Here is a 19555-nt window from a genome sequence, read left to right as displayed (position 1 = left end):
TGTTCCTTGATCTTTGGTATGTAATAACTGGAAAACTAGTAGTTGTATCTGAATTTTTTGTGTATATAGGCATGTGTTGTTGCAGGTTAGAGATTATAAATATAGTATCTTCTGTAATTTAGGAAGTTCAGAGTTACTAAAATAGAATAAGCCACTTTTTTTTAATGTGTGGCTGATTTTTAAGAGGTTATGCCAAGCTATATTCCTGGAGGTTGTTATCTTAATTTTTGTTTTGAATAGTCTAAACAGTTACTTTAGCCGTCAGGAATCCCTTGGATACTGCAGAATATTGCACAGATAGCACTCTCCAAATGTCCAACTTTCAGGCTCAGGCTGTTTGATTTATCAGGTGGCAGAATGTATTCGTATCTGTTGTTCTCACTTACAGATAAGTAGCCAGAAATGTGTTCAACATGAGTGCACTTTACTACAAATATGTGTTTATATGAGTATTTCACTCTTCTCATTAGAAAAGAGATTTAATTATTGTCACCTGCGGGAGTTAGCGGTTAAAATTAGACAAGTTTTTTCTAGCACATTTTGTTTAGTAATCTAAAGCAGTTGTGTGAAAAGGATTGTTTTGTTTGTTTAAGCTTTTTAAGTGCTATTTTTAGTAATTCTGTGCTATGTTAGTAAAAATCATCTAAACTACTTAAGTTGGAATTAACCAAGAAGCAAAAAACAGCTGACTGAAAACAGCCGAGCTTGTCACTTACTATTGTTGACACTGGTCTTTGCCTGGAAAGATGGTCTCATCTGTTCTATTTGAAATTCAGATATGCATGAGATTTGGGGGTTTTTTTGGTTGAATTATTGAAAGAATTTTTAGAGTAGTTAAGAATGAAATTCAATGCTGACATAATCTATGGATACAATATAAATAAAACCTACCTTTGTGAATTGGAATGTAAAATAATCAACTTTGCAGTGATGAAGATAAGAGTGGCCCAAATGCTGTTTCTCCTTCCAGCAGTGGATGAAGTTTCTAGAAAAAACTGATTCGCAGAAGTGGTACATCCTTTTTTGTGGGCGACAACAGCATGAATATTTGGAACTATATATTTTCTTCTTATGCTTTTCTGCATTTTTATAAAATGTGCTTAGATGGCAGGTACAGTCAAAAGCTGTTGAGCAGTTCTTGGCATCTCCAAAGAGCAAATACAGATTTATAGTGCAAGGAATGATAAGTCGTGGAAAACTTCCTTTGTAGTATAACCGTAGCTTTCTCTAGGTGCTTTATAGTGTGGATTGAAGAAAAAATTAGATTCCATAATCATAGCTTTACCTGGGAATTTTGAGTTACTCCTGTTCCTCAACTTGTAAACCACTAGGGCCACGGAAGTGGTTCTTGATCTCATGTGAACTATCCTTCACAATGTAATGTCATGTGTAGTTATTTGTAAAGCTTTACTGTTACCTTTTCATGCTTACATGTACTCCAGTCTCATGCATATTTTGTTACTCAAATGCATCTGAAAGATTTCCTTGCTAATAGCAGAGTTTCTTTTCAAGCACCTGTGACCATCAAAGATGTGTGTATGCTGTGAAGGAGAACACAGTGGGTGTGAGTCTTCTGCTGGCTCCGTTCTCTATAGGTGTGTGAGAAAGGGGAAAAGTGCTATGTAGTTGGTTTGAGAATCGGAGCCTTTGTTAGTGATAAGAGTAAGCTGAGGAGAAGTGTAGGTGTGACTAGATCAAAGACAGTGAAAATTGCAGTTTTGTCCTGGATATAAAGCTGATAGAACTAGAGGAGAAAAGAGTTTACAGAAAATCAGCCTGGTGCTTTAAAAATTTTCTGTAGCAACAGCAAAAAAAGGGGAAGGAATTGGCAGGCTGAATCAGGGAAGAGATACAGGTTTTATTGTAAGGAGTGCTTTAAAATTATTTTGAAGTCAGACTTTGGCAACAGAAGATTATAACCAAGATGTCTGGCATCAAAATGATTGATTGTGTTTGTTTGAGGAAACTTAGCAGTACCAGACGAAGGAGCATTTGGACAGTAATGATTCAAGTAACCTTTGTAAAACCTTGGACTCACTCAAGTACTTTTGTTTCTTTCTGTCTAAATTAACTATTTTGGGTTTTGTAATACAGATGTTACAGTCAGCTGTTTTAAACTGTAATTGTCCTTGATCTGTATGTTGCTGTTCAATACACTATGAAATACACTGAATTATGTTGTTCTGACTTTGTTACCACTGAAGCAGTAGTCTTGAAGCCTCATTAGAGCTGGGGGTAACCACAGAAGTGGAAGTGGGATGCCAATCAATGATTTTAATAAATCGTATAGATAAGTCTTACAATTTTGTTAACTTAATAGATTCTTTTTATTTGAAAAGTCATTGTGTAATATGATGGATTGACTAAATCCCAATTCAGGATCAATATAGATATTGGTGATTAAGAAGCAGAGAGAATTGTACTGTCTTTTCTATAGAGAAAAAACTGGAAATCTCTTACTGGTTTTCTTCTTTATTAAGATATGTATACATATTTTAAACTGTTTTAATTATTCCTCTTATTTCTCGGGGTCTATCCATGAAAATAAAAATTGGGATTTAATGTCCTTCTCATTTCTTATCCCTTATTCTCAGATTATGGCTAGTGTGAGCAAAACATTTCTTAACTTTATATGTATTGTGGTGGAGGTTTTTTTGGTCATAGTACTGTATTCATAGAGGTGGGTTTTCATTTTTCTTTTTTTTTTTTTTTTTTTTTTTTCCAGAACCCCGTCAAGAGAATTCCAGATTCTCATGAAATTACACTCCAGCATGGAACAAAAACAGTAAGTGATAACACATATTCAATACTTTTTGCTTCTCCAGAATTACAAAGTACTGCTGGCAAACTGTGCAGCTGTGAACTTATTTGGTTGCCACTATAGCAAAACTTGAAAGCAGTGGGAGAAAATAACTTAAGTTTGTGCACCTAAATAAACTGGAAGTCTGAATGTATGAATGAAAAGCTTGCCTTCTGTGTGTGAAGGTTGTGGTTACTGAGGTTGTGAAGTGCTGCCCAGTTGAAGAAAAAACCCTACCAATCAAAAACTCTGAGTGGCTTGCATGGGTGGCTGGGTAAATCTTGGGCTGAAAGCCAAATTAGAAGGCATACTTCCCTAAAGCAACTTAACTTTTCAGAAGATTTAGAATTAGTTAATGATGTAAAGCCTGTCTGAAATACTGTTCAGATATGGATGTTATGTGTAGGACTCCAGACTGTGGAAGAATTTGGACTCCAGCCCTAAATTTGATTTCTGATTGAAATCAGTGCTGATTTAAAGTTTCTACCATTGGAAAATAGTCTTTTTCTGTACTTTGGTGATATTTGTCTTGCATGTTGGCCTTACAACGTAATAAGAGAAAACAAATCGTACTTACTGAATCTAAGATACTTCCGTTATGTGCACTGAAGGAATCGGCCATCTCCATCAGTCTTCCTAAGACCCGTCTTTTCAGAGTTAACTCTCTGACATTTCAGTATTCTGCTGTGATGCTTCTATACTGGAGCTGTTGACATCAAAGGAAGAAACCCTTTCCTTTAGGATCTCTCAACACCAATATATAATAAATTGTGACAATTTTTTTTTGAAGTGCTGGTTTCCCTCCCTTCCTTTCTGTTCAGTTTCAAGATTAAATATAATAAAAAATTTATGACAGCGGGAAGATGTCTGTTGAGTAATAGATATAATGAGACACCGAAAATAGTAAATGGGAGAGGGATTTGGAATGTAAATTAAACACTATGTTAAAATTATTGAGAAATAACTACTGTAACGTCTATAATAGGTTTGAATTCTTTCAATACTTCAAAGGGGGAAAAAAGATTGAGCTAGAGCAACTTCCCAACAAGTATATTATTAATTTTTTCAATTTGTTTTTTATTTTTGTAATGTAGACGTCCCAAATGAGTTTTTTGTAATGTAGACTCCCCCGAAGCTTTTTGTTCCTGTGGCTCTGAGCTAACAGCAGGATATCACAATATCAAACTTGTCTTTTTTTATATCTCCAGATCTATATCTGCAAAAATTTCCATTTTTTTTAACCTGTTTTAATATATCATACAGAATCTGTTATAGCTACTACATCTGGTAGAACATTTCAATGCAAATATTAACCTTTATTCTTTCGTACATCTAAATAATAACATCGTTTAAGCCATTCAACAGTTTTAAGTGTAAGCATTGATAGCATTTATACTTATCACTTGGAATGTCATGTTTACAAGCTTTTGAGATTTAGAGTGGTTTTTTTTTTTTTGTACAGCAGCTGTTAAACATATGTTTAAATTGTTGGTTCAATAAGACCTTTATATTATCATATCAGAAATGTTTTATAGCTAGTGTTTCTTAGCTTTATTGATGAATGTAAATATGAGATTGTTTCGGTACTGTTATTTCCTTAACATAGCATTATCATTTCATAAGAATTTATTTACATGGTTTTTAGAAAATACAATGATTCTTTTAATGTGTTCTCAGCTAGTGCTAAAAAAAAAAAAAAAAAAAAAAAAAAAAAAAAAGACAGCCCAGTACATCAAAACAAAATAGATGAATCTTCTGATGATATTCAGAACAGAGTGACCCAACAAATTGAAAATAACAGACAAATGAAAACAACAGGCAAACTCTGAATTCTATCCTGGCTTTGCCATTGGCTCTGCTTGTGACCTTGAACAGATCCTACTTTCTCTTAATTTGCTTATCTTTACTTTATTAAATATTATGCTTTTGCATTTTAGTAAGCCAACTCTCTCTTCTTTTCCTTGTTCAGAGACTCTTGTTCTTCCTTTTGCACTTTGCACCTAAGATTCCAGCCTGTTTCCATCATCTCTGATCTTTTCTTTTAGGTGGTCTGAGCCATTCTCTGAAATAAGTTAATGGATGGTCACTGCCAGTTTAAGATCAAGAAGCTAATCATTTTCGTTAATTTTTTATTTTAATCTAGATTTTTTTCTCATTGCAGTGAAAGTGTGCTTTAGGACTCCCTATTCCCATTCTTATAATAACCCACACTTGACTCCATTTGACTCAGCTGTAGTCTCATTTTCTTCTTCCCTTCTGTTAAATATATTGTCCGCAAATATTAGAGTTTCTCTCCTAACCAAGACCTTCCTCTAATATGACTTGTGTCATGCATTTCAAAGATGATGATATTGCTGAAGTTTCTAATGACTTCTTTGTAGCTAAATTTTCATACAGGTCTCCTTCATTCTTTTTGAATCTAAGTGCCTTTTATAAACCTTTCTCAATTTCTTGAAGCCTTGTTCTTCCTTGTCTTTAACTCTACCCTGTCTACATTTCACCTCAAAAATTGTTAATCTGGTTTCTTTCAAAGAACCCACTCTCTGACTTGAAACTACCATTTCTTTGTTCTCAGTATTTTTATGTCTGAGTAATCTTATTTTCCAACACAAATTCAACTGTGTGTGTGTGTATGTGTGTGCGCACGTGCACGCCTGTGCTGATTGATCAGATTACTTCTCTAGAATAAAACAAATTTCTAGCTGTGAATATCCCTGAATCTATTTGCAAATCCTTTCCCCACATTCTTCTTTGGTCGTAGAAGATGATGGTGCCACTGTTTGTCCTCTTCAGCTTGGGCTGTGGCTTAGGCTCCTGAACAGCATATTGAAAGAGAAAATATTGCTAGAATTTCTGTTACTGGTATTTATATACCTGTGAAAGCACTTTGAGCTATTTAATAGAATTCTTACTGATGTTGTTCCTGAGAATTTCTTGGGAGAGGGAAAAAAAACAGAACAAAACCAACCGTTGAGCAAAATTGTTTTTCATGAGCTTGTAAACAATCTGGAAAAAATTTTCCTTTACTGACTTTTTAAGAAAACCTGTAGATTCATTTTCTGTTTATTTTATGCAATTAATATAATCATTCTTTCAAATAATTTAACATTCAGTAACAAATCACTTTTCAGTAATAAAGATAATTTGTTATAGTTGTTAATATTTTATTAAAACATTAAACATCAAGTTATTTATGAGTTTAAGATCTGAACATTCAATAATTCAAGTTTTATTTGTTATTATTTATACACATATTTTAAGGAAATTTCTAGAGGTTTAAAATTTTCTATAAAGAACATGAATGTTTTTATAAGCTTTTAGAAATAATTATTTGCAGAAATGCCTATTCACTAATCTTACATCAAATATTGTTTGCTGTACCTTGCAGCGGAGAGAAGATGAAGCCTGCCCATTTGTTTTTTTGTTGTACTGAACATAAAGATGTAGGGGGAGGAGAGGAAAGAAGCAACAAGGGTATTATATTTCTGAAAAGCATTCTACAAGGGGAGTCATTGTAGTGTGAAAATAGAAAAGTATTCTTTTTTAATTTTAAAAACCATGAAAGATGCATTGTATTGCGTTGTAAACAGAAAAAGTAGAGTGGATTTTTGCGCACAGTGCATGTGATTTATTTGCACAACCACTGGTGAAACTAGTTTCCTATTTTCCATGTGATCTTGTGAATAGTGTAATTATTTTTGCTTTGTTTCACTAATTGCTTTGAGTTGCAGAACATATTTTTTACTCCTTGAATGATGAAATTTTATGTAGGATTTTTTTAAAATGTTCTTCAGGGAGACATCAAGTATTGAAACATAATACAAATGTCAGTCACTAACAATGAGATTATTTTTCTTCATATTTTTGACAACCTATCTTGCGCATATCCATGCTACTATCCATATCAAAACTGAGGAATGTTTCCACTATGCTTTTTAATGTCGTTTCTTTATTTGTATGGTTTCTAAAAATATAAGCTTATATTATTTCTAATTAAAAGGCTTTGTAAAAAGAGGAGTTACAGTTTTGCAAGACTTCTGAGGTATTTTGACTGCATGGGAATGCAGCTGTCATCACCTAGAGCAGAGGTGAATTATAGCATGGATATATATAGTACAGTTAGATTAGGCTAGATCCAGTGCATGAAACAGATCATTGGAAAAAATAGCTCTTCTGTAGAAGGGCGCGCTCTCGCTCTCTCTCGCTCTCTCTCTCTCTCTCTCTTTAAATAATAAAACTGCTCACCCATGTAGTTGCACAGTAAAATGACAGTCATCTAAGGATGAGAGGAAGTAGGTATCCTTGTTTTCTTTCTTTCTTTTTTTTTAATCCTGATGTTTTAAAGTACAGTCTTCTCATTATGTACATGCGGTGTACTGCATTTCAGCTAAACTTATATATCCCATCTGTACCTCTTCAATCTAATGATCTTGGGTTGATGATGACTGTATTCCTGTGCAGCTGAAAAGACTCAGAAAAGATTTCCCAAGCTGGAGAGTGTTTCCAGAAACCTGATTAATTTCCCGGTTGTCTTGCTTGTACAGTGTAATAGGAGTTACTGTTCCCAATGAAACTTCAGGGATAATTTTTTTTCCCCTGACAGTTTTGACGCATAGGTGAGTATGAGAAAGAATGCATAACCAGAGGTATTCTGAGCAGTGTGCTTTCTGACTTCTCATATCACAGCTGCTTCAGCTTATAGTGGTTATAGAATAGAATGCTTGAATCTGTTAACTAGATGCATGATTAAGCTGGAGATGCTCAGTGTTTCTGTATGTTAGAAATCCTAAATGAAATGCATGGAGCTGAAAATTTGTATTTAAATGAGCAAAGGGATAATTTTTGTGGAAACGTGTAAATGGTTGCATTCTGCTTCACTCTTAAGTCAATTTTGTCATAGTGATGTAATCGGTAACTGAAGTTTAATTCATTCTTAGGCCTAGGATAAAGCAGTAGTACCTTTAAGCATTTGATTCAAGAAAGTAAAATGGAAAATGTTGAATCTGTTTGTAAATCTATAGATTAGATTTGGGAGAGACACACTGGATTAGCATATCTGATGATCCTTTCTGTCCTTTAGAAGAATAGGTTTTTTAGATCTTATCTAAAAGACAGCACTTTCTGTGAGTGAATGACTGCAAGAAAACCGGGTGACTAGATTAAGAAGGAATCAGTTGCTTGGTGAATGGTCAACATCATTTCTGCAGTTTCTTGGTTTTCCTGAAAGTACTTTCTTCAAACTGTTGCCTATATCATGGCTAATATTATACAAGTCTGAACTATAGTGAGATACCAGCATGAGGAGCAGGTTGAGCCTCAAGGAGAAGGTGACTAGAAATCAGTTTGTGATAAAATAAGGAATATCTAAATGAACCTCTCCTGTATGAAACTGAAAAAAGAAAACTCAAAAGAAGCCCATAGTTTTTCAGATAAGGAACCTTAATTTTAGCAAAACAAATTGTCCATCTCATACGTCCAGAAGAAATTGCTTTCTTAACTGGTATTTTTTTCGAAACATGTATTTTCAGTAGATTACTTTTTCAACTGGGTGCTGAAAAGGAAATATCTCATGCCGAATTCCACTTTCCATACAGCTTTTTGTGTGGGAACCGTTCAACAGTTTACATAAGTTTTAAAAGTCTCAATAACAGTGTATATACTAAAGCTTAAAAAAAAGTACAGTAATAGGCCGACATATCTTTGAGACAGGGTTTTTTGGTGGTACTTTTATGTGTCTTCATTAAATCATTGTGACTGTCTGTATTTTTTTGTCCATACAGAACAGATGCATACTGAGCACCATCCTCATATGCAAATTATTCTAATTTTCAGATCTGAATATCTGGAATTTTTAATACAAGTTTAGGCACCTGAAAGTAATTGGCCTGATATTTGCAAGTTCAGCAATGCTAGTCTATAGCCATGACATCCTATCAATTCTGAGAGAAGCTTTTTGTTACAAAGATAATATTTATAGGAGGAGAAACAGAACTTTATTCTTCAGGACTGTGGACTAATTGTCAATAGATTAAAAACACTTCTGTTTAACCTGAAAAGCAGCCTTTGTGTTCCCACTTTTAATATCTTTCCAAAGGTATCTAGTTCAAAATAGTGGGTCTGCACAAATCACTTCTAGACAAATGAATCCAACTATGTCAGATAGATGGATTGCAGGAAAAAACCCTTTTTGTATTCTTGATCTGGAGAGAATGTTAAAACGCAGGTTTTGTCTGTCTGAGTTCTTCTAGTGTTTGGAAACATTGATTCATTCCATACTAAATAAAATCTTTGTGTGGGAAGTTAATGATTACAATGGAACAACTGGGTGGAGGGAGGGGAGTCTGTCTTTAAATTTTTATTTGTTCTGAAAGAAGAATGGTAAATTTGAACCACTTCAGATACAAAAGCTTTTACATTTGTTAAAAGGTTCTGGATTCATCTGGAGTTTGTAGCATTCACAATGGCTACCATAAGTGCATTTATTTAGCAAGCACCTGTCTCCATATAAAGAACAATCAAGAAAACACATCGTGCATCTTTGTTTTTGTTATTAGGAGAGACATGTCTGGTTCAACACATACACTTTCCATGGGATACTTTGCTTTTTCCACTTTTCAAAAAATAAAATAAAATTGACTGTAGCTTTTCTCTACTGAAAGAGAATTCATAGATTTTCTTTTTTTTGATAACTTGTTTGCAGAGACTTTGCTGCAGAGGCTTGTAGCTCATATGTATTTGAAACGTCTAGTGTAACATGATCAGTTCTGATGTTCTCTGACCTTTTTTGCTGTGGTGCAGTTCCTTATCTCATGGTACTAAATAGTATGTTTCTGGAGCTGATCAGCAGAACTTACTAAAATTCTTCAATTTTTGTAATTCCAGAAACTCTGAAAATAAATTTCAACTGCATAGACTTGTTCTATTTCAAGAGTCTACACTTAGTAAAAAATGAAAATGCTTTTATGTCCAAGTTCTGTTGAGGTATTGAAGGTAGATGGGCTTTTTGCTACTTCAGAGTTTACGTAAAAGTTCTGACAAATTACCTCGGTGCTAGATAGAATGTGAATTAGTATCTGTCTTACACATAAAGATTTAATTAGAACAAATATATTACTGAATTGTCAGTAAGTCTAAATGTTCTTGGTGGAGTATAACCTTTTGATCCATGAGGACTTTCTGGCTCATCTTTTCAAAGCCCTTTCCAGGCATTTTCTAGAACATGTCACTTTATTTTCTTGTGCTGAAAACTGCCTGTGTTGTGGTGAAAGGGTTTCTGAATCTGATGATCATCCATCTTACGTATGTGGGATGATCCAGATTTTTGTTCCAAAGGTCGGAACCATCCTCTGGTTAGAGTCCAGGATTTACCAATCTCTGCCTAGCTTGAAGTGCGTAATGGAGCTTAAACTATATACTGTGGGTTGAAACATAAGCATGAATTCCTTACGAGTCTTGTCTTCTCATGAAAACTTTTTCAGTTGTTTCAACATTTCCAGGTTAGGTTTAATTTTTGGTAATCCTAAAACCGTTCTTATTTTATTTCTTACTTTTATATTGCTTTTTTTTTGTTGCTTTTCAACACTCCTGTGTAGAAGGCGTAATTCTGGAGAGTTAGTCTATTCACTTGATGTACAAATTGGCAATTGTCTAGCTAATTTTTTACTGATATTTCAAATCATTGCAGATAGATAATAATTTCATGAATGCGAAAAGAGATTTTTGTGAGGGCAAATGGGAGGAGGGATGGTCTGTGAGATACTTCCTGTTACTATAATTTCTACAATAGGATGATTTAAACACTGCTGTAATAGAATTATTTAAATAGAGATTTAAAATACAACTTTTCTAAGTATTCCACTTCAATAAATTTATACCTTTGATTTGAGGATAACAAATGACAATAATGGGCATTAAACATTCTTCCTCAAACTTCTCGTGTGTAGCCTTAAGGAACTAACTTTCTATATACAGATATGTTTTTTTCAGTAAAATTTTGAACTTTTTACATTAAAATAGTCTCTTATTCATGAATTTTTTTAACCAATTTTCTCCTCCCCTCTCTGAAGGCAGATTTCACAGTGTACGTACACACATGAACTGCTTTGGAGAACTAGTGCAAAATCTTAAACTGATGGAAATTAAATGTCATTTGTAAGAATAATTTGTATGTCTGAGACAAGTCTAGAGTACAGTTTTCTTCAGAGAAATAAAGCGTATCTGAATACAGCAGTGAGATGGTTAAAAAGCAAAGAGTGTAAATTAACTTCTCTACTGTCTTCAGTGATGTATTCAGATGATGTAATTTCCACTTCTCACTTTAGAGGAATCCTTTAGGGACCTTTAGGAGTCCTTCTGAAGTATCCAGACATTGAGACATTGTAGAAGGAAACGCGAAAACAAAACAGAGCTGGCATACAGAAGGAACAATTTAATGTACTGAATTAATTTTTGTGATTTTAGTAGTGTTTTGAGGCATCTGAAGAACCGTAGGAAAAAGAATAGAAAGCTTGAATGATCTTTTATTTTATTTACTTCCCCTCCTCTGTAGGTTTCTGCTTTGGGTTTGGATCCTTCAGGTGCCCGTTTGGTAACTGGTGGCTATGACTATGACATTAAATTTTGGGATTTTGCTGGAATGGATGCCTCTCTCCAAGCTTTTCGGTCGCTCCAGCCATGTGAATGGTATGCATTAAGACTGTCTTTCTGACCTAAGACAATGCACATGTTTGTTTACTAATAGAATGCACCAAACACTTTAAGATAGCTTGTTTGAAAGGCTTTTACATCCCATTATACTTCTTGTGGTAAATGGAATGTGGACCTAAGAAGTTCATGTCTTTTCATGCTTTTTCCAAAAAGACTTCTGTATTTTTCTCTGTTAGAAAGCTACAGGTGAATTTGCAGATGGAATTTTTTTAATAGCATATCAGCACACAGATGCAGGTCGATGTTCATAATTGTAATCACCATTAGTAGAGTACACTTTCCATTTGTATTCCATTTATATAAAATTAATGAAGAAGAGAAGCAAGTTAAACTAGTTGACCCCTTTGTGGAGAGCCTATAGAAGGAACAAAATTTCTGTAGCATATGCCAGTATTTCTGAGACAGGGAATCAATTTTTTATGAGATCCTCAGTTTCCGAAAGTGCTTTTCCCTCCCACTGCTTTGACAATTGACACCTGCTACATAGCAGGCAAAAAAAAAACCCAGATGTATTATCTTAAAAACAAACACACAAACCAAAACTGTGTCTATGTATATGTGTGTGTGTTAATTTAAATAAATATATTTAAATTAAAAAATATTGGAAACTTGTTTAGAGAGTGATTTCTATGCTGTTCACTGGTAATCTAGCACACTTGATGGAATTACTTATTCCAGAGACCTAAAATATGAAAATCCTCCAAATAGCTGTGTCTTGTGCAAAGCTAACTTACAAATAAGCATATTCATAAATTAACAGCAAAATTGTTCTAAAAACACATTCTGATGGCTAACTAACCTGGTGCATGTTGTAAGATGCCCTGGTATACTTGAAAGGGATTGAAACTCTATGTGTAGTAAGTAGTTATTAGAATGTCTAGTTTTTAATCTTTTTGTCAGAAAAAGCTACAGCTGAATTTTGCACAGGTTGGAAAGTTGCAGTGAGAGGGACTGCTTATAGAATTGTCAAGACTCTAGATAATGAAAACCTACAGAAAAGTTGAAGCTGTTTAGCCGGAAAGGGAACGGACTGAAAAAATCCTACTGATGTTCAAAACTATGAAGATACAGGAAAATAAAAAGTGTGCTGTGATTCATTATGCAACTCTGATCTCCTTGATGGACATAACTTGTTATATTAAACCAAAGAATGACACATTTACTTTAAAAACATAATTTAGTAAACATTCAGCTTTCAGGATAGTCAGACTCTTTGACTAGAATAATTTTCTAAGCAATTATTGGAGGTAACCATGAAGGTTATGGGACCTTATGTTTCAGAACAGAAGCTATTCGTTTTAGGAAACCCCTGCTCTCTTCGGACTATACTGCTGCATTACAGATTACGTAGCATTATATTACATGTTATGTTATGTAACGTATAAAGTATCTCATATTTCTCATTTATTCTGTGCAACATATGTAATAAATGCCATTTTTGTCTTGTTTCCTGGATAAATTGTCTTGTTTCAAAGCAGAGATGCTGTAATTTGACTAAGCTGCAGTAGATATTAACTCTAGCATACATGTATGTTGGTTTAGTTTTTATTAAATTGAAATTCACAGGTGGCTACTAATTTGCCAGAGCAGATTTGAGAGAGATTTATTCACGTTAGGATTCCTTCAGTTTGCTAGATACGATTTCTATAAATGGGCAGAAAGGAGTCTCATGTAGTTCAACAAAGGGAAGGGCAACATCCTGCACCTAGAGAGGAATAGCCCCATGCACCAGTGCAGGCTGGGGGCTGACCTGCTGGAAAGCAGCTCTGCAGAGGACTGTGGAGTCCTGGTGGACCATGAGCCAGCAATGTGCCCTTGTGGCCAAGAAGGCCAATGGTATCCTGGGGTGCATTAGGCAGAGTGTTGCCAGCAGGTCGAGGGAGGTGATCCTCCCCCTCTACACAGCCCTAGTGAGGCCACACCTGGAGTGCTGTGTCCAATTCTGGGCTCCCCAGTGTGAGATATACAGAGCTATGGGAGCGAGTCCAGCAAAGTGCTAAGATGACGAATAAGGGACTGGAGCATTTCTCATACTACTTAGTAATAATAGTATGAGACCTAAATGTACTGTTAGTTTAAAGACAACAAGTACAGCATATGTTAATGTCCTATTTCAAGGAAAACAGCCTGCAGACATATTTGTAACTTCCTTTTGGCAAAAAAAGATGGTAAATATTGTGAGTTTAAAGTGCTTGTTATCTCAGACACTTTTCATTTAATGGTGTGAGTTGTTATATGTGACTTTTTGGTGAAGTGTTCATTTTCTTGGTTTGAGTATATTGAAATCTAAATGAAATATATAAAAATTTAACTGTTTAAAGGTATAGCAATTTCACTTATATTGCAATTCTCATGTCCTAATCTTTTGCTTTTTTAGATATATCAGTTAAATACCTCTTCTATATCATTTTGAAAATGTAAAGAAAATGGTAGCTCTTCCTGTTAAAAAGAGACAATCTCAAGAAAAGGTTCTGTCATACTAACGTTGAAGCATGTGGTGAACACTATGAGGGATATTATATAACCTGTGCCCGTGTATATGTATTTTATTGCAGGGACTGCTAGCATTCACAGACCTTAATTTCAAAAAATTCTGAGGAGTCTGATTTGGAAGCTTTAGATTTTAGCAGAAATCCAGCTCTGGAACCATAAACTTAATTTCACTTTAAGGATAAAATCTCTGAGAAAAATTCCATATTGTCCAGGATATATTTTGTAGCATAATATCAAATTAGTCTATTAATTTCTCCTTGGATTTGGAATGTTAAAAAAAAGAAAAAAGACAATAAAACTAGTATCTTCAAACCAGACCTTTCTGTTAAAGGCAAGCCTAAAGCAAACTTGTGTTACACACAGAAATATCATACGTGTCCGAATTTTGCCATTTTATGTAACTCTGTTCTTCAGGTCCTGGCAGAAAGTACTGTATGTTGCAGGTTTGGCAGCTTTAAGCCTAAATACCTTGGATTAATGCTATTAAAATGAGCATTTTTGTAAGTTCTGCAAGACTTTTGCTTTAACATTAATAAGAACCAAAAATGTTTTCTTTAAGAACTGCCTCTGCAGAACCTCAGTCTTGGTCATACTCCAATAAACATCTGAAAAGCAGTAACTTCTGGGGCCATACAAATACTCTGCTTATGGAACCAGTTTCTGGATGTCTTCTTAAAAGCTGTATTGCACAGTTACCCATTTTTTTTCTTTAGCTAAAGATTGTGGAAATATCTTCCTTTTTTTTTTTTTCTTCCCCTCAGACTAATTTTTTCACCTGATTGTTTTGAGTAACTGTTAGATTCATGTTCCCATTGTGCTAGGTACTGTAAAATCAGGTGCTGTTCCCTGTTAGAAGGAAGTTGCATATAAATCTAAAATGAAGACAAAGTGTGTTCAGGCAGACTGATGTGAAACTACAAAAAAAGCAATGAGACAGTATTGGTCAGACGATGAGCAGTGCCATGTTAACAACATTATACTCTATAGTGTTTGTTTATTTTAGTGTCTAGGAGACAGTTTTGTTAGAAGATCGTCTGAGCCCTTATGTGTTGTGGATTCTCTCAGAAATAACAGGGGTTTTTTTTGGGGGGGGGGGTGTGAGGGTTTTTTTTCATGGCAGGCTATTTGACTGTGTATAGTGGCTTAATTTTCTTCATGCATGAGGCATGCATCAAGCAAAAATAATCTTAGTGCCATTTTTAAGTCTCTTATTTTTTGTTATTAAACCTCAACAAATTAAAAGAACAAAACATGTATCTGTACTTTGGAGATATGTTGGGTATTTTCTTTTGACAGTTTCAGCATTGCAGGGGGAGAAATACAGCTAGATAAGTACTTTATTCTGCCCAGATAAGACTCAGGAATATTTTGAGCAACATAATGGATCATGTGGAACAAAAAGAGTGCTTGGAGATACAACTGCACGGAAGATTTTTAATTCCTGTGATCTGTTTGTTGCTCTAAAGTTGAATCTGATGGATTCTTTAGTCTAGGCTGGTTGGTTGTCTGCAGAGATTATTCTAGAATTCAGATACTGTTCCCTGTCTCTTGCAGGCTTCTTTTTCTCCCTTTCAGTATTTCCTTTGAGCTTAATGCCGTTGGCCTTCCGTCGCCTCTCCTGTGCAAGTATCCGTTTTTGCTCTTGAGGCTCAGGATGGTGCTATTTCGGACATTGCCTCTGATCTATTTTGGAAATTCCCAGATATAAGAGTCTCCTTTCTACTAAAACTTAGAGTTTATAATACTTTGGCCAATTTGGCTGCCAGTTCACGTTACGTAATAGGGTGCTTTAAGCATTTTTGGCTTTTGAATCAGAATGCAATCAGTTTTGCCAGAAATTGTTTGAATGAGAAACTTATGCTTAGTTTACGTTACTATGGTCAATGCTGAACTTTTAAAATATGTATTACAGTGTTTAATGTGTTCTGTGCAGTAATTCACAGATTGAGGAGAGATTTAGCAGATAATAGCTACTGCAGAGTCAATTGTAAAGTCACTACCCTATAAACCATAAAATGTTAAACAACTAAGTTACAAGTTGCACACTCAAAGTTTTGTTGATTATCTGAGTGTTAATTTTACTGATACAAAATTTTATAATAAAAAGTAGTTTCCTTAAAGTTAGGATTTGAATGCACATGATTATGTTCTTCATCAAAAGAAGGATACTCCTTTGATAAAGAAATATAATTTCTTGATGCACTTGAACAATACTTTCTAGTGAGATGCTGAGTTTATTGGGGCGAAGTTTGATGCCGTGGGAATTCATATCTGGCTGACAGATGCACAGCATGTGGATTCTTAGTTGTGGGTGAATTAGCTCTGCAGCTGAAGCATTAATATGAAGTAACGTTATTGTTCACTTTCTATTAGTGTGTCAAAATATGACACACTATATGTCTGGTAGGTGTGGAGTGTATATGCTCCCTTGTCTTCTCTGCCACCCTTGTCATGGGATGTAACCTGGTAGGGGGACAACGGGACACCCGCTCCAGATACAGCATCTACAATGAGCTGTGTACATAAAGCAGAATGCTGAGAGATGCTGAAGCTCTCATTAAGACTAAAAATAGATCTCTGATTCATCAGCTATCTCCCCACTTTTGGTTAATCTTTTTTGTCATCCTGCTATTACTCCATGATTTCTGTCCCGAGCTTTTCTGATCAATTGACTACAGTTAGTATACGATAGTTTTTGTTGACCTTATCATTAAACTTTTAATTGAAAAAGCTTTTGGAAATACTGTGCTACAATATGGAAGTCACTGGCCTCTGGGGCAACAATTTGCCTTGTTTTAGAAATCGAACAATTTTGTTATGTACTCTACATTTTATCTGGGATTGCACAGGGTTGGCACTTCAGGTGTTACGAACCTTAAGAAGAAATAAATAATCTTCTTTTGATATTTAAAGATAATCTGTAGTCGATAAAATATAAAACTAATGCTAGAAACTTAAGTAATTTGAACTGTTATTTCGTAAGGCCTGTGTTGCTTGCTTTGCATTGATTTCAGCAGTAAAAGTAATGTACTATGATTTTTCTCATAAGAAAGTTGCTATTTAATATTCTTTATTTGCTTTGCTGTTATTATTGTGATAGTGAATCACAGACAGTAGCTGGCACTATGTAGCAATGTTTCCAGATTTTATCAAAATAAACAATATGTAGATTTTGTACATTTGAAGAATTTTGCTTTTGACACAGAAACAGAATGACAGTTAAAGATATTTAAGAAATTTCCCATTTAGATGTGGATTCAAAAAGGATGGTCATGAGAAACCTAACAAAGGTTTCATTGCTGTATTGTCTTTGAGTGACAGCTAGGAAATGTTTTTCTTCACCTGGAGTACAGTCTAGCCTTTGACTTCTCTACCTCTTGAGAAGGTCAACAGTCAGCACAAAAAATTGCGCTTTGACATTCATATGTTAATACAGACAATTGAATTAAAGTTTGTGTTTGGGGTTTGTGATCCTTTTGTTATTATTGAGGTCTTTTTCTTGATCCTTCTTCTGAATTGAAAAGTCAATACTTCTGGTGAAATTTCCATGAACACATGGAATTGTATGGTTCCCATATTGAAGTATGGTATTTTCATAAGCATATTCAATTAAAAATTAATAAGAACTACAAGGACTATTGTATACTGATAATGAGCCATTGATCCTTGTTCTATGAGGAGGTTAAAATCATGGTTTTGTAATTTAGCTTCTGATACAGCTTTCCATTGCAAGGTAAATTGGTTTACCATTCCATTTCAACTTGCTTGTGAAACCCTCTGCCTTTGTTGTATCAAGATGGTTTGGTATGAATGGGATGGTTCTTCCAAGTGTGCCAAACTCTGTTTAATTGAACAGGTGACCTTCCAATTTTTTTTTCTGTGATGTCTAATCTTTTAGATTTATTAAGAACAAACTCTGCTGATCCAATCTGATCTCATGATAGATCTTGTGGATATGAAAAAAAGAATTAAGAATTTGCTATACTTTGGCTTCTCTAATGTTCTTGAAACTATCTTACATGCCTTTCATATTGGCAAAGTAGGGGAAAACGCAGTTTGTATAAGGTAGTAGTCCTGCAGGTTGGAAGGCCATATTTGGCACTACTTACTGGTATTTCATTGTGTGACTAAAGAGACATAGAAGTCCTACAAGTCTCTGTCCTGTTTTCAGTGCTAATCACTAATATTTTCAGTCATGACTTGAATAATCAAATAGAGAGAACCTTTATTCAATTGGCAGATGTTAACAAGTTGGGAAGAGCTGCAAACATTTTGGAAGCTACTGTAAATACAGATGCTGCTTTTGAGAAGATGAAAAAGAATTTTCAGCCCTGAAGAGCTGAATCTATGACATACTTCTTCACTTGGAGTTCATTTGCTCTAGAGGTCGTCTTATGTACATGTGTTGTGTACATAGCAAGGCCCTTACAGCAAACGAGCAATCATCTAACACACAGAAAGACTGGGCAAACTGTTATCTACTGCCCTGTTTTCAGAGTTGATGGTACATTTAGCTTTATGCATTTGATGAAACTGTAGCCCTGAACATAGAAAAAGATGGAAGAATGCTGACAGATCACTAATTTTCTGTTGTACAATTGAGTTTTATTTAGTACTACAACATCTTTTTATAGTAACTTATAGGTTGCTATAAATACAGAGGTTGCTTCTGAGAAGACAAAAAAGAATTTTCAATGCTGAAGAGCTGAATCTGTGACACATTCTTCTTCACTTGGAATTACAAGAGCATTCTTAAAGTAAATATGTTTGCCAGAAATGATGTTTTAGATGCCAACTTTGTAAATATTATTGCTTGATATGCTCTGGTTGAAGAAAGTAGTATGAGAGAGAGACACACACACAAATAAGAAGCTTTAATCCATTAATATCTGGGGGTTTTTTTCTTATTTATGGTATAGGAATGTGTATGGGTCTATTTCACGTGTATGTTTTCTTACTGTTGACACTTTTGTTTTAATATTGGCTTATAGGAGCTGAATTTAACTGAAACATTCTCTCTCTCTCTCTCTCTCTCTCTTTTTTTTTTTTTTTTTCTCCTTTAAATTCTCCAGTCACCAAATCAAATCTTTACAGTATAGCAGCACAGGAGATGTTATTCTTGTCGTCTCTGGTAACTCGCAGGCAAAAGTTCTTGACAGAGATGGTTTCCCTGTAATGGAGTGCATAAAAGGAGACCAGTACATTGTGGATATGACAAACACTAAGGTAAAGTAAGAAACGAACTGAATATAAGAAGACAATATAATGTAGTTTTGTTCTAAAAGTTCAGTAAGGAAGAGTGCAAAGCCCTGCCCCTCCGATGGAATAACCCTGCGTATTGATCCTTGCTGGGAACTGACTGGCTTAGAAAGGACCTCAGGTTACAATGGATGCCGGTTTGAATGTGAACTAACAGTGTGCTTTCATTGCATACGAGACAAAAGTGTAAACCAGGCTACATTAGGAGGCATATGGTCAGCAGATCAAAGGCAGTTATTATCTCCCTTTACTCGATGCTGCTTGTGTCAAGTCTGGAATACAGTGTCTAGTTTTGGG

The 19555-nt window shown here is 34.8% G+C and overlaps 1 protein-coding gene across 2 annotated transcripts in view; it reads left to right on the top strand.

The window, feature by feature from the left end:
• Positions 1 to 19555, top strand: part of LOC135323421 (WD repeat-containing protein 70-like) — a 146521-nt gene that overhangs the window by 33832 nt on the left and 93134 nt on the right. For both annotated transcript variants that reach the window (XM_064500367.1, XM_064500368.1), the window contains exons 6-8: positions 2726 to 2785; positions 11349 to 11482; positions 19072 to 19225. In XM_064500367.1, coding sequence (XP_064356437.1) covers positions 2726 to 2785; positions 11349 to 11482; positions 19072 to 19225 — 348 coding nt within the window. The remainder of the gene's footprint in view (positions 1 to 2725; positions 2786 to 11348; positions 11483 to 19071; positions 19226 to 19555) is intronic.

The sequence above is a fragment of the Dromaius novaehollandiae genome, chromosome W (assembly GCF_036370855.1).
Source record: "Dromaius novaehollandiae isolate bDroNov1 chromosome W, bDroNov1.hap1, whole genome shotgun sequence".
In the NCBI taxonomy this organism is placed as follows: Eukaryota; Metazoa; Chordata; class Aves; order Casuariiformes; family Dromaiidae; genus Dromaius; species Dromaius novaehollandiae.
Note: the sequence above shows the minus strand (reverse complement) of the source record. Positions and strands in the feature narration are given on the sequence as shown.